A 21,567-nucleotide genomic window follows, 5' to 3' on the forward strand; every position below is an offset into this window, starting at 1 on the left:
ACTCTGAATAATAACCGAAGGTTATGCTTTTGTCTTTCCAAATGAGATGAGAGCTCAGCTTCATGTAAATAAATTAACTGCTTTTGCAGTTCATTATTACTGGTGCGAAAACAATCCCAAAGGAATAAAAGCATTTCTGTTAATTTTCTAATGCATTCTGAACCAGACTGTCAGAAATGAAATAGGTATTAAAGGTCTGTAAAGATGACTCACATGCTTTACACAATCAAGTTAGTAGATCGCAACACACTTTGTGGCTCTAAAGATTTATTTTAATAGTTTGTTTACCTTGAGCATTAGCAAGTTATCATAAATCTATGAGAAGAGATTAATTTACCTCCTGTCATGGGTTTACTACCTCCAACTTTCATCCATTTACTCCAGCAATTAACACTTCATTAAGACATCTCCTTAATCATTTTGTGTTTCATTTCAAACACCTTTGTAAAACCCTCCATAGTTTTCCCTTGTTGTTTGGGGAGGGAATTAATGACTGACAACTTTTATTTTTTTATTACTTCTTTGTTATTGCCTTTAAATTGGTTTGTTGTGACTGTTCTTCCTTGGGTTGTGCTGTTTACAGCAACATGAGAGGAAGAATGTTTTTAGTGCTTTACTGTGGGTGCCGAGTCTCCAAGAAGCATGGGAAAACATTTACTACAATTTTAATATGCAGCTGAAAGGATGGCTGTTTTCCCTTTTGGAACATTTTAAACATAAATATTTGAACAGATAAATAGCTCACACGTTTCAAATTTTAAAAGTGTGCCTAAACCACATGATGTTTTTCACAACTTGCAGTGGTGTCCTGGGAATAGAGTGTGATTTGTTGGTGTTGTTAATGGTTGCAAAAAAGTGGTACGCAAGCTTGCCGAATCTCTGAATCCCTGAATCCCTGGTTAAGACGTGATAATGCCTGAACATGGTCCTTTCCATGTCAAATCGCACCTAGAATTTCTTTTCATATACTCAGAAATCTGGTAGGCAAGAAGACTCAGGCTAATAAATAGTAGTTTTGCTTTAATTCCAATTAATGCACCCACGAGGAAGCAAGACCCAGAGGGAATGAGTGACATCTGTGATGTCTTGGCTAGGCCGTAGAAAACCTGGCAGAGCCTGTGTGAATTGGGCTGACAGGGCCTGTCCTCACAGGCTCTACTCATCTCTGACTCTCAAACACCCAACCCTGGCAGTTAAAACCTGCAACCCCCTGTCTCCACGCTTATTTCACTCAGTCGTGACACTGTCTGCGTCCCTTTTTATTCACCATAAATATACAAACCTAAATGACCCCTTTCAATTAATGTGTTTTCTAACACACATAAAAGTAGTAATTAACAACAGCATGACACACTCCAAAACCTTAAAAATGACCAATAGATCTTAACAAAAATTGCCTTTTGGAACTTTAAAAATGATAGGGATTGTATTTTTAACATTTTAGGTCCACAACCCCCCAAATCTAAACCAGTTTTTCAATGTAAATTGATATAAACTAAATTAATTAAATGTATATACATTACTGTATGGATTTTAATTTTATAGGCATTGTGTTGCACTATTAAAGTTTGTGACAATAATAATCTCAAATTTTTATTATACCTTGACACCCTGAATCTCTAACAACCAGAATAATGTAAGTCAGAAATAGGTCAGCAATGTGCAAAAATATTTTTTATTTTTAAAACTGTTAAAAATGTAAATAGGACACATAAGAAAGATGACCATTCAGCCTATCTATCCAATTTGGTAGTTAGAAGCTAATTGACCCAAGTCTCATCCCACCATTGCTGCAACAGCATGACTTGTTAGCTTGTTCCACACTCCTACAACACTTTGGGTACAGAAGTGTCTCCTGTTCTTGGTTTTAAATAAACTTCCACATACTGTAGTTTCTACTTGTGTCCACTGGTTTGTTTTTCACTGTTCATTCTGAAAAAAATCTGCCCAGTTTATTTTGTCAATGCTTTTGAGGATTTTGAAGACTTGTATCTGCTCTCCTTGTCGTCTTCTGTTTAAGTTGAGTTCCTTCAGTCAGTTAGTGTAAGACATTACCTTTAGCCCTTTAATGTTAACATGAAACATGTGATATGATTTTCCATCATAATAGTAATTAAACAATAATGATTATGAAGTGATGGAGGTGTCTTCTGAACGTCTTAACCTACACAAATGTAAGTTTGATTTCATACACACATACTGTATGACATGGAGGTAGGGATGATTTTTTGTGCTAGTTCTGTTGGGTGCAAAGTTCATTTTTCAGTGGGATTTGCCTTTGGCAAAAAAAAACATTAGCCTGATTGTGCCCAGTTGCGGGAAGTTGTCATTTACTGTGCTAGATTTACTAGATGTTTAAGCTTAGGGTTTTAGTCAATGGAGTTCAAATTGCATAACAGTTTCACTTTTTAGTCTACTGAGCCAAGGTTATAAAGGTCAGATTTAATTTGGGATTCTTTTAGTATCAGATAAAAGTCAGAGCTCCTAGAAAAAACCTTACTGGGGCACTGTGTTATTTGCTGTTGTTTGCAAACTTGTGCCCTATTCTTTTATGTTTATAAGTTTGTTCAGTTCAGAAAAGACATGTATAAATGATGTTGTTGTTTTAGTTGTAAGTTTAATTTACCAGAAAGATTCTGGTGGTTGAAAGCAGGCATAGTTCATCTGAGATTTATAAAACACGGACTGATTTAATAGCAATATTTTAATGATATCAAGGCCTGTATCTCTGCAGGACAAGAATATTAATATTGCTTTTTTATTAAGGAGATGCAATGAAGAACACACAATCAGCAAATGAAATTCAAAAAGATTTAAATAAAATTCAAGACTGGGTAAACACCTGGCTCATGACGTTTAATCATCATTAAATATGTTGTTTTAATGTAGACAACTGCAGGGTTTTGCATACGCAATAACAACAGAAATTATAGACACAGAACAGGAGCTGCAGAGCTTCTCCTTATAAAAAAAGATGTACTGCACAGTATACTGTATGTTGACACATCAGTTACATCCAGACAATGTGGGAAAACAATGAAGAAAGCAAGCAAAATATTTGAATTTATAGTCAATTGTTATAGTCAAGAATTCAAATCAAGGGATGTTATGCTAAGATTATATAACATGCTTGTAAGGCTTGTTTTATAACATTATGTACAATTTGGTCACCATAATGCAGAAAAGATGTATTGCTGCTCTGGGATCTGCCCAGAGAAGAACAGAAAGATACATTCTAGGGCTTAAGGGATTGTCCTGCACTGACCGACTGAAGAAACTGAACCTTTTTTTAGTGTAGAACAGAGAGGAGTATGAAAGGATCAGATACACAGGTATTCACAGTCCTCAAAGGCACTGACAGAGTCAGCTCAGTGGACTTTTTCGGGTTCAACAGAAGACTCAAGTTGAAGCTAAGTGGAAGTGCATTTAAAAATGAGAACAGAAGAAGGTTCTTTACCCAGAAGGTCGTGAGAGCATGGGCAGCATCAACTGGTCACTTTATTGTTTGTTTTTTGTTTGTTACTCATCTCAGCTTAGGTATCAATGCTTGGAGATGCTGGGAAATGTAATCCGTTGATTGGTTTATGTTGTCACGCGGAGCTCTAACTTGATTAGTGTTTCATGGCACCAATCTGTTGCATCTTCTAGTGTGTGAGATACCCACTTGTAAGAGTTATTTTGAATTACTGCTTATACTGTAACTCTACAGTGTGAGGGGTACTCTGTGGCAGGCTTCACTGAAGCGTGCAAGATTTAATGGCTTTCTGCCTTCCACCATGGAACAGAGTAGGCTGCAGGGAATAAAATGATTGTTGCTATCTAGAACATCAATTGCAAATAAGCCTATAATTCTAATATTGTGTTACATAATATTAACTCCTTCCATTTATATGGAGTTCTTCATGTCGAAGGTTCCCAAAGCATTTTTTACATTAAGGAGGGGACTCCCCTCACCTACAGCTGAACTACTGCCCCTCCTGGGTGACACTCAGAAGTAATTATACACCAAGAACCTCACTAGACATTAGGCCAGGAAGAGAGAAATTGCTTCATCAATAAAGTTGAGAGTATTGTGGAGGCCATTGTGATGAAGTCTAGAGTGTAATATAGCCAGGAAACCAGGAGTTAATATCCCTGCTTTTATGTAAAGTGCCACAGACTGTTAATGACGAAAACATCAGGAGCTTGGTTTCACATCTCATCCAGATGGCACCTGCTACTGCACAGTTTTCTTAGTGGCCATACTCAGCATTGGGTTTGGGAACTCTGGTCCACAGGGAAGAGTACCTCCTACTGGTCCCCAAGCACCACTTACAGCTGCAGTTTGGTTTTCCTGAGAGGTCTCCTATCTAAACACTGGCCAGTTCCATAGCTCCTGAGATTTGAATGACGTAACACTTTGAGAAACCAAATTTAAACACAATCATCAATGTAGAGCAGGTTCTACAGTACATATACCATATGAGTAACTTTGCTCTATATCTATCCATATTTGAGGTCTTTTTCACAGTTTGACTCAAGGATTAATTATTTAAGAAATTATGTTAGATATCATAGCTAAAAAAGGAAATTCTCCCTGTTTATGTATTTTAAAATGCTGGTAACAATTTAATGTTAAGCAAATGCATTTCTAAGTGTTTTCTTATAGATAGAAGCCTTTCTGTGCCTAAAATCAAGTCTTTTAAATGTACATCATTGTTTATTCAAGATGAATATTCAAGCAAAGAAGAAGAGGTGAATTAGAGTATGAACTCAAGATTATGCTTTTGTCTTACCAGAGAGCTCAGGTCATGTAAATCAGTGCCAGTGTTTTTCAGATGCTCAGAGATGTTGCTAAACTTTTTTTAAACTTCAGCTTTTTAATTCATTTATTTTTATTTATTTGGCACTGTGCCTCACAAGGCAAACTTCTTTTGGATCATAAAAGAATTAGTTTTCTAACTGCTGCTACCACCTGGGTGGCAGATGGCACTGCAGTCATTTTTTAAAGAGTTTTACTGAAATTAAGAAGTGGTCCTGAATTAAAAGTTGAGCTGTCAAGCACAGGTGGATATCAACATGAATCTGTTTCCTGCGGGGTCATGTTTGCAGTCTGAATATGTTTTCAGGCATACAGCTGTAGAACAATGCAGCAGCACAGACTCTTCTGTGCTTTTCCTTACTGGATTGCTTGAATTATAATAATATTATTAATAATAATAAAGTGGTCTTAATATTATTAATGCACTAAATCTGTACCTCACACATCAGGAATTACTGATAATATTAGCAAATATTTTTTTTTTGCCTTGATAGGGTTACTCCTTGCTTCAAAAGTACCATTTGAAGCTGAGCTTATCAAGAGACTGAAGACAGTAGTTATAACCTTAGTGTATGGTAAATCTGTAAGCCGATGACACTATAATGCTCCTCGTCAGACTCTCTGTTGTCTAATGTTTAATTCCTTTAAACTGTATTGCTTAATTCATTTCCCCCCTTAATTGCACTTTCCAAATTCCGCCTGCTTATCTCTGTTTCAAGTGGGCAAGTGTGTAAGGGGCCGATCGCGTTTTTACTTCAAGGAGTCCGATATTGACCGTCCTGGTTGAATCAGGTGTGTATCACACACCATGGAATAAGACTAAGGTGTTAGTGTGGTAGTTTGAGAAAAGATTTTTTGGCTTTCGGTCGCAGGGCGCTGCGCCTCTACTTCTTTATGACCTGCACGTTCAGTTTAAGACAGAGACCCAGGCTCTGAACGCGAACTGAAAGTTCCTTTAATGGCAAGGGCTGTGGATGGCATATTTGTCATTAGCTGGAATTTGCATGTACCTTGTTGAGCGGAGAGCCAGGGGAGCTAGGACAGAAGCACAGCTGTAGTGCCTGCTGAACTAATTGCCTCGCCATCCTCAGCCTCATTTATCTTCATTTCTTCCCAATTACACCAAATTATCAATAGTCTCAGTTGCATTACCAACTTAATCCCCCTTTTTTCAGGCAGCATTAGGCAGTGGCAGATGATTCCTTGGCGGGAGTCAGGGTAAACAGCCATGAAAATGCCACCTCTGGCAGATGGCATGGCTCACAAGAAATATGACAAACACACGCAAATGTGCTACCCAGCGCTGGTACGCTAAAGCAAGCTGTCATTTTTTCATTTTTTTTTCCTTAAGTAGTGTTTGGATGCATGGTTGTTTGTTTGCCTTTATCTCAAACGAGTGTGTGTACTGGATAAAAATAAAAGAAAATCTATGTTCTCAGCCAGTTCAGGTTCCCCTGACAGAAGAAATGCAGGCAATTTTGTTCAAAGCTAGGTTTTTAACTATATTTCAGTTTGGTTTCCAGTGAGCGAACTTGCTGGTAGTTTTCAGAACATTTGACTTGTCAAGGACACAAGAGTGAAAAGAAGTGATTTGCTGTTGTTATTGATGTGGCTATTGTTCTTTAGACTTAGATTGCATATTTCCATACAGTGCGTGTATTTGAGTTTTTATTTCTTGTCACTCCAATATCTCAAAAGGAAGACATTTTATCAAGAATAAAGCAAGAAAGAAAACATTGACATCCCCTAATTTCTGTATTGTTTGCATGAAGGAGTATAGAGATTTCTTCACCAAAAACATTTTTTTTATCTTTAGCCCTGTTAACATTTTTGTCGTAGTTGCCCAATCTTTTACTTTTGGACATTCAATTCCATTTTTGACAAATTCTAAATTTCTTTTTTCCAAAAAAGAAGTTGGGAACTGTAAATATTTCACATGACTGGACACGGCCCAATTATGAAGAATAACAATGATTTAGATTAAGACTGAAATATTACTTTTCTCCTGTTTATTTTGAACTAAACATGCTTATGTTGTGGTGTTGCTTGGGGCTGAATGGCCCAGTCTGATAAACACATTTTCTAAACAATTTCCCAAATATCCCAGATATACAACAGGAACTTGCATCCCTGGCCTCTGTACGTAATTTAGATGGAATCTTTCACAAGTAAGCAAAAATGGCTGTTTTGGCGTAATCCCATTATATATCTAACGGTGTTATAAGCCTCCACAAAAAAGCATTCCCATCCTGCTCCAAACATGGTGGACCACAAATCTATAACATAATTTACAAACAATGTATCTAAATTCCTCATGCAAATCCGTGCTTTTGAGAAGAATGGTGAGAATAGGCAACTGTGTATTGCTTAGACGTCTTGCGTTTACTTCCATTTGACATCTTCTTTCCTTTGTTCTACATTCAGAAACAGTTATACCTTCTTATCAAAGATGTTTATGAGCTGGATTCCTTTTTCGAAGTTTAATAATCCTAAGGCTTAACAGAACAAAAGTAACAGATTGTTTAATTTTGTCTCACTGTGTCCCTGCACTCCAAGATGCAACAGTTTTCAGGTGTGCATTCCCATCTGAAATCAAGAGCCTTATTGGTGACAGTCAGGTACATTGCAAACAGGGATGTCCCATCCTATTTCCCTCTCTTAGACCTCCCCCAAGCATGAACACTTCATTGAATTGTTCTTTTTCGTCAGATGTGTAGTGGACAGAGTGGCGTAGTGGTTACTACTGCTGCCTTGCAGTGATGGGGCCCTGGTTTCAATTCCGGCCCTGGGGTGCTTTCTGCGTGGAGGTTGCATGTTCTCCCCGTGTTTGTGTTTCCCAGTTTCCCACAGTCCAACAACGTACTGGTAGCTTAATTGGCTTCTTGGAAAACTGGCTGTGGGGTGCATGCATGCCCGTCTGCGCTTATGTTTCTGTGTGCCCCGTGATGGACTGATGTCTTGTCCAGAGCGTACCCTGCCTTGCACCACTGCTAGCCGGGATAGGCTCTGGCTCTCCTGCAACCCTGAATTAGAAGAAGTGGTTAGAAAATAGATGGAGGGATGAATATAATCATGTAATCTGTGCCCTTAGACAAGACAGATCAAACACTATGTACCACCCAGTTCAGGTCCCCAGAGCTAACTAGCTAAGGAAGGTAGGAAAATGAGTTCTTGCCCCATTGAGTGCAATAAATGTCCTTACAGTGATTTAGGGGACTTTTTTTACATCTCCAATTTCTCTTTCTTCAAATTTTTACGGCTCAAGTAAGAGCGACAGCAGCCTTAACAGATTTAGCTTCAATTCTAGGGTCCAAAGCCACTCCTTTCACTTAGCAAAAACGCTCCAGTGCCAGAATTATCTTGGCTCATATGATGTATTGAGATTGTGACACCGATAACCAAATGCCCTCCATATCACCTTTCAGAAGTTAAAAAAAAGGTTTTCAATCCAGTTGGATTTTTTTCTTCTGAACAGGGTGAAGTCAAAAGGAATGATTCAACTACTCATCCTTCCAGGTATTGATCAGAAGGTTCTTATATACCGAATGGCCCCTAAAAGCCACCTACATGGATTAGATATTTTTGACAAGGTTCATCCAAACTGCCAACATCAACAACACTCTCTGGTCTTTGTGTTTTGACTCAGAAGGACACAAGGGAAGTCACCCTGTTATTTGTCAGTCAACAGGCAGCTCTTACTTACCAGGCATTTCCCTGGTGGCGTCTGCCTGTGTTCATAGACAAAACAGACTAACAAACGTTGGAAAGAAAAAGAAGTAATTAAACAACATTACTAACAACTTACACTGTATGAAATGAGTTTAACAGCTGCTAAAGCAATCTAAAGGACATGTATGCTTATTGAAAGTCGATGTTGTGGCCAAGAGTAAAGAGCATTGAGTGCACTGTTTAGGTATGCTGTTTTGCCTTCTACTTACCTGTTTACAAGGTAAACAAGTTACAAACTCTGTCTAATCTGTCATTTCTGCTGATTTGTACAGGTAGCAATTGAAATACTTGCATTAACTAGTCCATGGCCCCTGTATAAAGCCTGAAAGGGATGAATGCATTTTTATCTGAATAGAATAGATCTCTCAGTTGTTTACTGAAGGTATTTTGTTTTATCATGGCCTGCTATTTTGTCTCAGATGTGTAGGCATCTTTGGAATTTAATATAGTACATATGCAAAACCAAGTGTTATTTTATGCTGTTGTGCAATTTCTTTTGTTAAAGTAGTATATTCATTTTCTCTTTTCTTTTATCACTGACTATTAAGATTGTTAGTTCATGCATCATTGAAAATAAACAAAGACAAAAGTATTGAGCTGATTGTTGGTACACAGCTTTTCTGGTGTTTCACTTCTAACACCGGCAGGGGCTTGCTAATATTGTCAAGTCAGAAAGTCTCAAGGCAAGCAGTATGAAACCACAGACAGTGCAATTCAGGCTGCAAGATGCTATGTTTCATAGCAGTGTCAGCTACTATCTCCATGGACAATTATAAACATCTAGTGGGGTCAGTGACACTCAAGGCAGTCACATTATAAGGGGAAGTCTAGAATGTTTTGGTAACGGATGAGGAGAGATATATTGGCCTGTTGAGGGCTGAGAAGGAAGAAGAAAGAGAAATTTAAATATTGTCGAAGAATGAACAATGTTGTCATCTCTCCAGTCTTATCTGTATAGTATATTTTTGGTAGTCTGCTGGGTCACTATCAGTCTTACCCTTCTTTCCTTCAAATGACAAGTTAGTTAACTACGCTGAAAAAGTCTATCCACTTCATCCTACGAGTGTTGCAGGAGGCCTTTTGACTTCTCAAACTCTGAGGTCCAGGAATTACTCAAGCAGTCCCTGAAAGTGCTCAGTAACATGTCCACAGGGTGTCAGTTCTGTTTCTTTAAACCAGCACAGTCGGACCTGCAGTTAAATGGCCCACAATCAAAATTCCAATTGGCATCTTATAGATCCATGATGTTACATACAAGAACAAGGCAGGGGTTCACATTTGTTCTATCAGAGCATAATTTAAGCTCCCAAACCTTATCTTATGCATTCTAACACAAGTAAACCATGTTTCTTAAGTGTTTTTTAGGTCTACTGTAGCTTTACAAAACATTTAGCGATACTCACTTTTTGCATAAGTACCTGCTCAGTAGTGGTTGCTGTGGTTAAATCATGCTTTCACAAGCCAGTTAACATAACGGTATGTTTTTGGATTATGGGAAGAAACAAAAGCACATGGAAGAAAGCTATGTGAACAATGGCAGAATGTACATACTCCACACAGATATCAGCCTAGATCCACTTTGCCACTGTGATGTATTATTATTATTAGTAGTATTAATATTAGTATTTGCTGAGGATCATTGACAGCAACTGTACAGCAGGTAATGAAGAATTGTGAAGGGCAGCCTTAAATTTGTCTTTGAGATGGTAAAGTGCTCTTTGAGTAAGTTATTTTGCACAAAGGTTAAAAGAATGGGCATGCTTTCTACAGTGTGTGCCCACAAAACAGTTTAGTATCACTATTAAACAAGAATCAGTATAGGGACTGCACAATTAATAATAATGAATATAATCTTTATGGGAATGAATCTCTATTATATACTTAATACCCTTGGTTTGTCATCAGCTAATTGATTTTCTTCATATTAAAACAGCTCATGTTGACGTACTGAAAAAGAGAGCGCTTTGGAACAGGGGGAGGGGGTTGAGATGGGTAGTGTTATAATTGTATTCAAATTTTTTAAAAGCTTTTTAAATAATACTGTCAGCCCGTAGCTCTGCCTGTGCTGTGATGGACATATTTTCAAAGTATGACTGACTGATGGACAGATCTGGGAATTGCTATATTAATGGCTACATCTCACGGTTTTGGCAGTGCTGCTCACTAATTACATTGGCAGGACCATTTGAGGAGTTCTTGGAAAGGGCCCAATAGGGCCATCAGTAGACTCCGTAGAATTTTTCAAAATGCAGTCACCCTGATTTACTGTTGACTTCCACAGGAACACGAGCTGAACTAAGACAGAATGCTCCTGTATCAAAGGTGGAATGGCTGAATTATAAAACTTAAAGTGTATTAAAGCACAAAAATGCATTTTTCTTTTTTGTGTGACAGCAGTCTTAAGTGACCTGAAGCCTTGTGTTTCTACGGTGACAGGTCACAGTACGTGAGGTTGGCACCTAATATTTTTAGTAGAAAACAACATAAAATTGTATGGCATCAGACAAATCTTTTGAATAATATTTTGATATTTCAGAATGCTTTGTTTTGGGGGTTTAACAGGGGGCACCTGTTTATCATTTTACAAAATATAATTGAAATTTCAAGAGAACATGCCAGGAGGACATTGAAACTTTGACATCTGACGTCTTCAGTTTGGTAGCTGATTCCACTGTCCATCTGTTAGGGGTGGTGCTGTGGTGCTGTGTGGGACGCCTGACTTGGTTGGGGAGCTTTTTTCAGTTGATTTCCATTCTTGATTAGGAGAGCTGTAATTTCAAACACTGGTAAACTGATGCTGTGTGAATGAGAAACTGAATGAGAAAAAGACAAATGACAAAAAGAACCAACGTACTGTAAACACAAAGCTTCCTTGATCAATGCCTTCCTAGTCAAAGGCAATATAGAGTCTTTCTTTAAAAAATAAAAACTTAACAATATCTTAAAATCAATGTATTTATGATAAAGTTAATGTGACAATAATTTCACTGTTAAAAAAACTGAATGCATTGGAACATTGTCCTAGCTCATTTAAGTTGTGTCTTTTGGTATTTGAAGTTAGTTTGATCTTAAGCAGCAGTTCAGTTTTATTATTCACTCTGTTAAGTATTGCAAATCTTTGTTGACTTTTTCCTATTCCATTTTTGTAGGAAAGGTATTTGAATATTAACAAATCATTGAAACTGATGGACTACGGGTAAAAATGAGTAGGTACACAGTATATGCATACAGTACTATTAAAATAAAATAAGAAACTGAGATGTAAGTAATGATAAAAGATATATATATATAGAACAACCCTAAGTTCAATCCTAGTATTATGAGGAGGAGTAAAGGCTGAGTCTTGTTAAACTAAAACTGGACCCTAAAGTTGGTCCTCACTCTCAAAAGTTCTTGACCAATTTCCTGTAAACTTTAAAGACTCCTGGTCTTTGAGGACTCCAGTGAGTGTCACAACAGGGGCACAAGCCTGTCATTTCTCGTCTGTAAGGCTTTTCAGACACTAGCTTTTCCCAACTGGTTAGCCTTGGAGTCCAATTCAGATTGTGGGTGTCCCAAAATGTTTGACACTGTCTTGGTATTTCTTATGGTGTCCTGGTGAAGGCTGGAAAGGCAGGTTCATTAGCCTCAGAATTGATGTCTGGAAATGCTGCATTTTGTAACACTCTTTATATATTTCATGTTCAGGACAAAGTGAAGATAAAAGAAGTTCAAGTAGGTAGCTGCGTCAGCATGCGTAGTAACAAGTTAAAGATTTATTGCTGAAAAGAGAAGAAAGGAAACACAACGTGCTCGGGTGCTCACCCCCGAAGAAGGCTCCACAGCGGAAATGTTGCGTTTCCTTTCTTCTCTTTTCAGTATGACGTTAAAAGAGGATGTGCTAAATACAGCTATGCACCTATATCTCCAAGGTCCTCAGAACTCCATAAACAGTTCCTTTCTGAACATCCTGAAAGGATAAAATTAAGAGTGCAATTCTGCATGCCCGTGTGCCTATAAATATAAGTATACACACCCACACAAGAGGAAAAACTATGCGCAGCATGACTGCTGACAGACAAAAGACATTTGGTATCTCTGAAGGAAGAGAAGGATGAGACAATCACAGATAGAAGTTACTAGTAAAAGTATTGTATTTGTAGATGGATCGCCCAGTGTTTATTTCCATAATGAATGGTGCTGCCTGAAATTCTAATGTGGAACAATTATGGACAGCACACCCCAAACACGATGCAGTTCATAGTGATCTAATGACTCCAGTGTCACTTAGGAAGCTAATTACTCAGACTAGCTCTGTTGCACGGTCATTGCATGCTGTTTCTCGTCATTATGCACTGCTCGCTGCTAACATGCTCCTCAGCTAACAATAGCCCAGCTCGATAACACGATGGGGCTGTGCTTAGCCTCAGGTGTTAGCTAAACCATTAGTTTAGTTGTATTTTTGTCTCATTGAAATTGCTCCCTGATGAAATTGTTGGGATCCTACAGAGGAAGAATTTAATTCATATTATTATTAAAAGAATCAGTCATAGCAATCTGTTGCAAAAACACCATCTGTTATTTCACTCGAAGGACTTCGGTTGCTTATTAAGCAGAATTATACAAATTATTTTGATTCATTTTTGCATTTCAACTTAACCCTTTTTATGACTCCACACAGCGGGGCTATCTTTTTATTTTAGTCAATAATCGTGCCTGAACATCATTAAATCAAATGAGTTTAGCTATTAACTCTTTCAGCGTCTTCCTGATTAGAATGTACAATATGAAGAAGTCGATCGTTGAAGAGTGTTATATTTTGTGAGTTCTCAAGCATCACTGAGCCTAGAGACTCTGATGGTTGTTAGCAGTGACTTTCCTCCAAGGTCTTCAGACTGGGGACCTCTGACCTCTTGGAATCCTCAAAGGAGAGTAAAACTGAAAGATCGGGTAATTCTTACCAGAGACACTGAGTAAAATCATCAGCCAATCAAAACAGCAGCTAAACAGTCAAAAGTTCAGATCATCAATGAAAAGTAAAAAGAAAGGAGGTAAAGAATATAAAAGTCTTGTTTTGGGGTTCTTATTCTGGTATATATTTAAAAGTATTTTTACATAACCCAGTGTTTTGGGTTCTATTAGTTTCAGGTGATGATTTTGACTGGAACATCTTCATCCCAACGTGCCAACTAATTCACTACAGTACTGCTTTATGTTTCTCTTCTGTTTTTCTGTGAAGACTCCTATTGAAAATATTGAAAAATGTTACATTATTCCTCATATTCCAAGTCATTTCACATCCGTTCTTGGTACCAGTCAAAACAAAGTGACGCTCCGCTCACTGAGAGTTGCATTTGAGAGACTTTCCTACTGCTTAACTTTGGGTTTGGGAATGAAATAAAAAATAAGTTATCCTGAGAAAGCAGACTATTTCATGTGGGAAAATGATGATAATTCTAGTTTGTAAGCTGTAAAAATGTTTACAAATAACATATAAATGTTGTAACCTAAACATCTATAATAAAAACAAATATACACTATTCAATATAATATCTGCTAAAACAAGCTTTAAAAGGGCTCTGTGAAAAGAATAAACACACTAGGAATGATTTATTTAAATAAGATCTAAGTACTGACACAATAAATTTTCTAGGAGATGTTGGGTTATTACACATATTTTAGTCCGTATAGATATGGTTAATCGACAGTTTAGTCCAGGACTGGACTGTGGATACCAGGAGTGGCCTCCTGATGTGCTGTCCTGTCTCTCCAGGCGGGAGTGAGTCCTCCTGGGATAAAGAAAAACTACAGTCCCCCTCTGCTGCCGGGGCTCAGCATGGGATGAGTCACGCAGTCCTGTCTGGGCAGCACAACCTGGGCACTGCACACCCCCTCAGCTCCCTGCAACAGAACCATCTGCTAGCCAACAGTAAGTGCAGGCCTGCGTTCCTATTTCTTCTTCTCAAATTTAAGCCCAGTTCATATGACTGTCAGCCATCATCATCAGCGGAAAACAGTGCTCCCTTTAAGCTTCTGACCGTTTTGCTTCGTTTAATCTTCACAGACTGTGACCTGGCTTGCCCTGGTGTTGTGGCACCGAAATAGTTCGTAGCAGTTTTGCTTCTTAAAGAGGAAAATACCTTTTCCATTTTGCTCTTCTCTGCAAAATTCCTTTCCTAATCTGTGCGCCCTGTGGATAACTGATCTCAAACCTGAAGTTATTGTATGTGTGAAAAAGGTTCCATGGTCAGAAATCAACATCAGCTAATTTCTGATTCAGTCTTCTGTTAGCGATGGCCAGTGATTCATATTGATTTATTCCTCTGTGTTGGTGGCGCTTTAGTGTTATTAGTATGGATGACACTTTTATTGAATTTAACTTTAATCGGTATATCACAGTTGCCCATTTTGGTACACATTTACTGTATACAATTGGGTTTGCTAGAGTATTTTGGGCTTGATCTCACTGGACTTGATCTCACTGCTTTCTTCTCAGGAGTCCAGAGTCATAAAGGCTTTACCAAGCAATGGGAAATACAGAGGTAGTTTCAGTCTACGCCCCTGTGCTACATGCAGTCAGAGTCTGTGGGCAGACTCAATAGATGTTTCTTGTGTCAGTCATTATCCAGGAGCACCAAACCTCTTAAAAATAATCAAAGACATAGAGCTTCGAGTAAAATGGCAGTGATTGTGGCAGTTGCTGGTTTCGTACAAAATTAGTTTTTTAAAGCTCAAGTAAAGTGTAGCAGTTTCCTTTAATCTTACAGACTGCAGTCTCTACTGAAATACAGAGCTCTCTTTTTGTGAACTGCTCAAGCAAGGCTTTTTGTATACATTATATGACTTTAAAAAAGGGTTAGGATGTTTCCACAAAGATCAGCCTGCAGAAAACCCAGTGAATCCCACTCACATTTTCTTACAGTATGCTGTATTGTGTGTACATGCTAAATACTTGAAATTTTAGAGCGTAATTTTTGTTTCTCTGATGTAAAAATGTAAACACACACCTCTCTTCCCAGGACTAGACCTGCCGTTCATGATGATGCCCCACCCCCTGCTTCCTGTCAGCCTACCTCCTGCATCTGTTGCCATGGCGATGAACCAGATGAACCACCTGAATACGATTGCAAACATGGCTGCAGCAGCTCAGATGCACAGTCCCCTGTCCAGAGCAGGAGCTTCAGTGATTAAGGTAAGAAAGGTTGCACCTCACCATAGCACAACAAGGCCAGTTGCTTTGACTTTTCTCCTTCACTGCCCACCAGAAAAATGAATTGACAATTGCATCAAAGTAATGGGAGTATGGTGGTGTATTTTTTTGCAATGTAGAGGTTGTTTTTTTTTTTTCCTAGCATTGCTTGTGTTAAAGAAAAGTACTGGCCGCTTTGAGCTTTAAAATGACGGAATCGCCGAGACGGTCTGTAAGGATGTTTTCCCGGAAATAAACGCTGATTTGCAAGGGCTCCACGTGAATCAGAAAGCAGCTTGATTGATTGAGTTCCTGAGGTCATTGTGGATTTCAGTGGGTGGACCAGAGCCATGACTGGGCAAGCAGTGGTTGTTGTTAGAAGACAACACCACATCACTCACTATCGCCATCCTCATGGCAGCAAGCAAAGATCAGAAATGAAAGTGGATCTCAGTTGAACATGATTTAAAACAGAAGCAGCTGAGTGAAGAGGGAATCGGATTTACAGGGGAATTTACAGTGTTACTGGCAAAGCGGGGGGTATTGTACACATTAGACACTGCCTTAAGGTAAATGCAGCTGTTGTACGCACTTAAAGCATGCAGTAGATGCCAATGACGATGGACAACCTGCCTTTTCTAACAGGCAGGTAAGAGAGAGGTGATAATTAGTACAGAGAACAATATTATATGAGAATTATTCTCCTGTGTTCCTTTCTCACCTCTAAATTTTTTTAGTGAACCATATACTGAACACCTGATTCGTCAGATGCTTTTATCACCATGACGAATGAGGTTGCACGTGGTGTATTTTTAGTGTAAATGCTCTATTGGTTGCAGAGATCTGCTCTAGTTAAACAATGACACCAGGCCTGCAGATGGTACTGTATGGGAGGTCTGGTTCTGTATACACACTGAGCTTACTTCTAAATGTGTTTGTTTTATCCTACATAGATATTAGAGCAGAAAAAAGAAGACATTTTGTCCCTGGCTCTGTGGCATAGCAATACCTGCTAGCACTGTGAAAATAACATTATGGGCAAGTGCTTTAATTAGACTTGGTGCACACAGTAGGATTAATGATCAGCTCAGTCAATATGAGTGGTTACTAGTTCCCACAGAACACTCGATGTAGCATTTGTTTTGTTGCTTCTTGATGTCAGCATTTTTTTACAATATTTATGTTACTTAGTCTATAAAGCATGAATATTTCTGAGGGTAATGCAGTGTATTTAGCATTCTGTGCATATATATAAATATTTGTTTGTACCAGTTCATACAATTATGTTTTATTTCAATTGTTCATGTCATTTCTTATTGCATGATATATTTTTATGAATGTGCTCCAATGTTGTTCTTATCTTTTATATTCAATTACACAAGGTTTTGGAAAAGATCAATCAGTGGAAACCTGCAAACCATGTGGAAATACAGTAGTACAGCTGCAAATTAAAGGTGGATGGAAGGTCAGGTTGACTGCTGCTAAGAGCAGATGGAATACTAGAGAAAGCAAAAGATATCTACATGTTTAGATTGTATTAGCCCTAATTTCCATTAGCCCTGAATGGCCCAAAGATCTAATTCACTAGTGTTTTTGTTTCATCTATCATATGTGACAGCATAGGATCACATCTGTTTTAGGTCACAGGTGAGGTTGCTAAACTCCCAAGCAGACCCTTGAAATCTAGTAATCAAGAAGAAAAACTTTTTAGTCTCTGCCCGGCAGGTGCTTAGGACTGAATAACAGTGAGTGATCAAGGTCGGGCAAGAAATGTATAAGTAGAAGAAAAGCCTTTTTGGGACCTGCTGAGGCAATCCTGGACTAAAGCCAATGTCATTGTTCTGCACGTGCTGTGAGTGTTGAAGAATTGTAAACCTTTACTGGTTGTTAAGAAGTCCAATTAACCTTTTTTCCTTTTCTAAACCTCTATTCAAAATATGTGGAGTTGGTGAGATTCCTTATTAGATATGCTGGAGGTTGACTTTGTGCTGCATTCAGGAGCAGACAGCAGAAAATCAATGGCCTTCTATGGACAGCATGAGGCCCAGACACAAACACGCAGAAGACTACAAACACATCTTTGCTGAGAAAGACAAAAGAGCTCAGGTTGTTAATTAAGGGGGTTCTCATGGATATCAGATGTTAAGCTTGTGTCTAGAAAAAATATTCTCATTTTTTTATCCATTAATAGTAAAAGCCTTCTTCCAAAAAATAGATTATTACATTGTCTCTGAATAAATTAAATTTATGTTCAAGTTATACAGTAAGTTGTATGCTGTTTCTGGTATAATAAATATTATTTTCTTGTGTAATACTGGGCAGACTGGAGGAGATGAAGTCTCAGAAATGTTTATTTCAAACATTTCAAGCAAGCTTATTTTCAAATGTATTTTAAGTATCACAACAGCAAGCCTCCTGTGTAAAAATGGTTTTAATGCTGACTCAGACGTTCATAGATAGAGCCCCGTCATGTACTGTATTTAAAAAATGCATCAGTCTAGAGGGATTTTGAAAGCGAACAAGGATACAGTTTTTTTAAAGGGAATATTGAGTAATACCCTTACTGTCAATTTAATTAAAAAACATTAGTTTCAAGGACTGCGACATCACTTATCAAAATGCACGTACCATGAGATGTTAAAATGTGGCTCATATTAGCTTTCGCAGCAGAGAGGAATAATGTTCAAGTTATTACTGACCTAATCTATAAATGTTAGCTGCGGTCTGAGCCTTGCATTAAGCGTTTTGCTAAACTGCTGAAAAGAACTGGCAGCCGTCAGTAATCCTGGGAATTACTGTATCTGTGCTCTCTTCTAATTGTGTTTGCGATGTGAAGGAGAAAAAGAGAATGTTTGCTAGTGCTAACGTGGAGGAGTGAAAGGCTGTGGGTTCAAATCCAGGCTGGTGTGTAGCTGATGTCCAGATGTATATGTGGATACAAACAGAAGTTGTTTTTGATAAAAGCATCAGTCAAATTATTATTATTATTATTATTATTATTATTATTATTATTATTATTATTAGCAAAAAATTCTACTGTTTGGAATTGGTGTAAATTGATTTATGAGTTTTCTAAATACATCATTCATGGACATTCCCACTTTCTGTGTTTCCAAAGGTTTGAAGCAGTTGTTACTAAAGAGCTTACCGTTAAAAACAAGCTGTGAATAGGCAGTATTGTAAAAAAAGTACATGTACTTTTTTGCTCTTTTTTCCCAAGCCTCTGTCTTGTGTTTGTGCTAAGATCTGTTAATCTTAGAAAAGTACTCTTAAACAATAAAAAGAACTTGTTAAGGTTTCCCCAAATTTGGTTTTACAATATCGTACAGTATGTTTTGTTACAGCAACCGGAGTGAAATATACAGTATGATATTACAGACTACTTTGTAGAAACTGGAAGTTCACTGCAGCAAAAAAACTAGTTTTATTACAGAAACTGCTCCAAATGATGTCATAAACTATATACATGTTGGTTAACTGTTAACTTTAAGAATTGGAAGAGCTTTCGAACATCAGACAAGCTTTATATACAGTATTCCTGTAATTTTATTCCAGTACAGTACTGGTTACTGTAAAGTCAGTAGCAGGAATTACTGTAAGCACTTCAGTGCAACCTGTAAGTAGAGATTGCACTCCGCTTAAAATTTCAATGAGGTTACCGCGGGGAGCTTCAAAGGAACAGACAGAAATCTGTAAATGACAGAAGTCATTTACACTGCAGAGTAAAATGAAAAGGTGTCCGGTTGCGGAACCGTCTTGTGGCTAAAAGCAGACTCTACAACTGGACATTCTGTTTTGTTGGATTTTGTGTTTTCTTCTTCCTTTGCTAAAACAGTGCAGCACTGTTCTTATTTGGGGTAATTAAGAGTCAGCAGTGTACTTGGACTACTGTCTAATCACGCTGCTGGTGGGTTCAGCAGTTTAGCAGTTGAGGAAGTAGGCCGCCTACCTGTAAAGTCTTTTTCAGTCTCCTGTGAGATGAAAAGCACCACATGAGTCATAAAAACTGTTTCTGAATGAATGAAGTACTTTTTTTTTCTCGCTGGGTTTGTTACCGGTGCTGTGCTGACTGGAATAAAGTGGTGCTGGGTGATGGGTAATTATTTTTTTCCCTCTGCCCGTCTGCAGGAGAGGGTACAGGACAGCCCTTCACCTTCCCCATCCCTGGAAGAGACCCCACGTCCTGGGAGCCACCCCTCCTCGCACCCCAGCAGCAGTGCCTCCAGTTCCCCCTCCCCACACGAGCACAACTCGGAGCGCCTGGGTAGGTCCTTCCCCAGCAGTGTTACTTACCAGTCTTTGTCAGTGTAACTCCATGGTCATTTTGCACACCTACAGTACCATGGTTAAATAGGCATTTGCTTTACGGTTCACGGAGTTTTCCCAGTCTTACCATGCTCACGATAGGTTTTGCTTTGCCCATAATTAGGGTTTCTAGCTGTGAGTACTAATTTCCAAATGCATTTCTCCCTTAAAACCTTAATTGGTGCTTTTTAAATGACCTCTGCTTCCTATATAGGAGAACAGATGTCAATGCCTCCGGGGTTTTGAAAGCTTCCTACAGTAAATGTCTATTTTTTACTTGTGACTTGTGAACTTTATCCATGCAACATAGATACCTGAAAACGCTAAAGTAATATTTCTCAACAGAAATTTATCTGACTGGTAAATTTAACAGTGTCACAGAGGTGAGGGGTATATTGTATAGGTTTCAAGCAGTACAACTTGGAGGGAATATGTTTGTTTTTTTCTGGTATAGACTACAGTTAAACATTCAAGTAAGAACCCTTCTTTTCTTTCCTCTTGGATTTTTAAGCATTTCTGCACACTCTGCAAATGCCATTTATACTCAAAATACACTTTTCCTCAGCAACCCACTGCCTCCTGATATCTGATCTCTCATTCAAATTTGAGCTCTTTACAAAACCCGATAGGATCTTTCAGCATGACACTTCTCATCTCAGGCTCGCAGTAACAAGTAACATCCTGGGCTTGTGTGTGTGCGTGTGTGTCATTGACAGTGCTGAATAACCCCAGAGACGGAGAGATGGCTGATCGGGAAGCAGGCCTAAACATGAAGAAGATCCTGAAAGAGAAAGGTGATTTTCCTATCTGCCATTGTGTCATTGTGTCAGAAAGGCACCAATAACAATTAAGAGGACAGGTGTACTGCGCACATTCATGTCACTCTAAGCCTAATGCTTTACTACCAGACATGAAGAAATCCTGTGAATACCTCATCCAGGATTGGTGAAACATTTAGAAATATTGGAAATATTAGGTAGTTGGGTTCAGCTTTGCCTCCTAAAGAGCTGTGATTGTTAACCAACATCATATTTTCCACTGTCAAAAAGGCTCAGTTGAACAATCAAGGAATTGTGAGTGTGTGGTTCTGCTGTGACTACATTTAAAATGTGGTGGTGAAAGTTCTGTATGAATAATTAGTGTTTCACCATATGTACTGTATGTTTCTAATGGTCTACAGACTGCATTGTTTGCCACACAATGTTAGAAACCCATGGAACACAAGACATGGATTGAAAAATATGTTAAACTATCAATGATGAGAGCCCACACTTGATAATATTTAAAAATTACCTAGAGCACCGAACCTCATGAGATATAAAAACCCATTGGGTGAGTCAGTAAAAAGGGGGCAGGGGTGTCTTGAGCAGCCGTACTGCAATGCCTATGAAAATGGGGAACAAAGAAACCTAATATTAAAAGTCATTTAAAATCTAAACCATTAATCTGAATGGCAGTTTTCTCAGATCACAGGCCTCTGGCTTGGTGTCTTCTGAGCCTTTTCCCTGGGTGCATCAAGTTCCTATTATTGTAGAACACGATGCAATAAACCTCTCATTTATCA

The 21,567-nt window shown here is 38.4% G+C and overlaps 1 protein-coding gene across 4 annotated transcripts in view; it reads left to right on the top strand.

Moving 5' to 3' along the window:
• Window positions 1-21,567, top strand: part of dacha (dachshund a) — a 231,922-nt gene that overhangs the window by 166,878 nt on the left and 43,477 nt on the right. For 2 of the 4 annotated variants that reach the window (XM_088649088.1, XM_088649089.1), the window contains exons 4-7: window positions 14,283-14,438; window positions 15,529-15,701; window positions 19,827-19,962; window positions 20,720-20,797. In XM_088649088.1, the coding sequence (XP_088505214.1) occupies window positions 14,283-14,438; window positions 15,529-15,701; window positions 19,827-19,962; window positions 20,720-20,797 (543 nt within the window). The remainder of the gene's footprint in view (window positions 1-14,282; window positions 14,439-15,528; window positions 15,702-19,826; window positions 19,963-20,719; window positions 20,798-21,567) is intronic. The other 2 variants (XM_088649090.1, XM_088649091.1) reach the window with 2 other exon arrangements.

The sequence above is a fragment of the Lepisosteus platostomus genome, chromosome 10 (genome assembly GCF_059453375.1).
Source record: "Lepisosteus platostomus isolate fLepPlt1 chromosome 10, fLepPlt1.hap1, whole genome shotgun sequence".
Classification (NCBI taxonomy): Eukaryota; Metazoa; Chordata; class Actinopteri; order Semionotiformes; family Lepisosteidae; genus Lepisosteus; species Lepisosteus platostomus.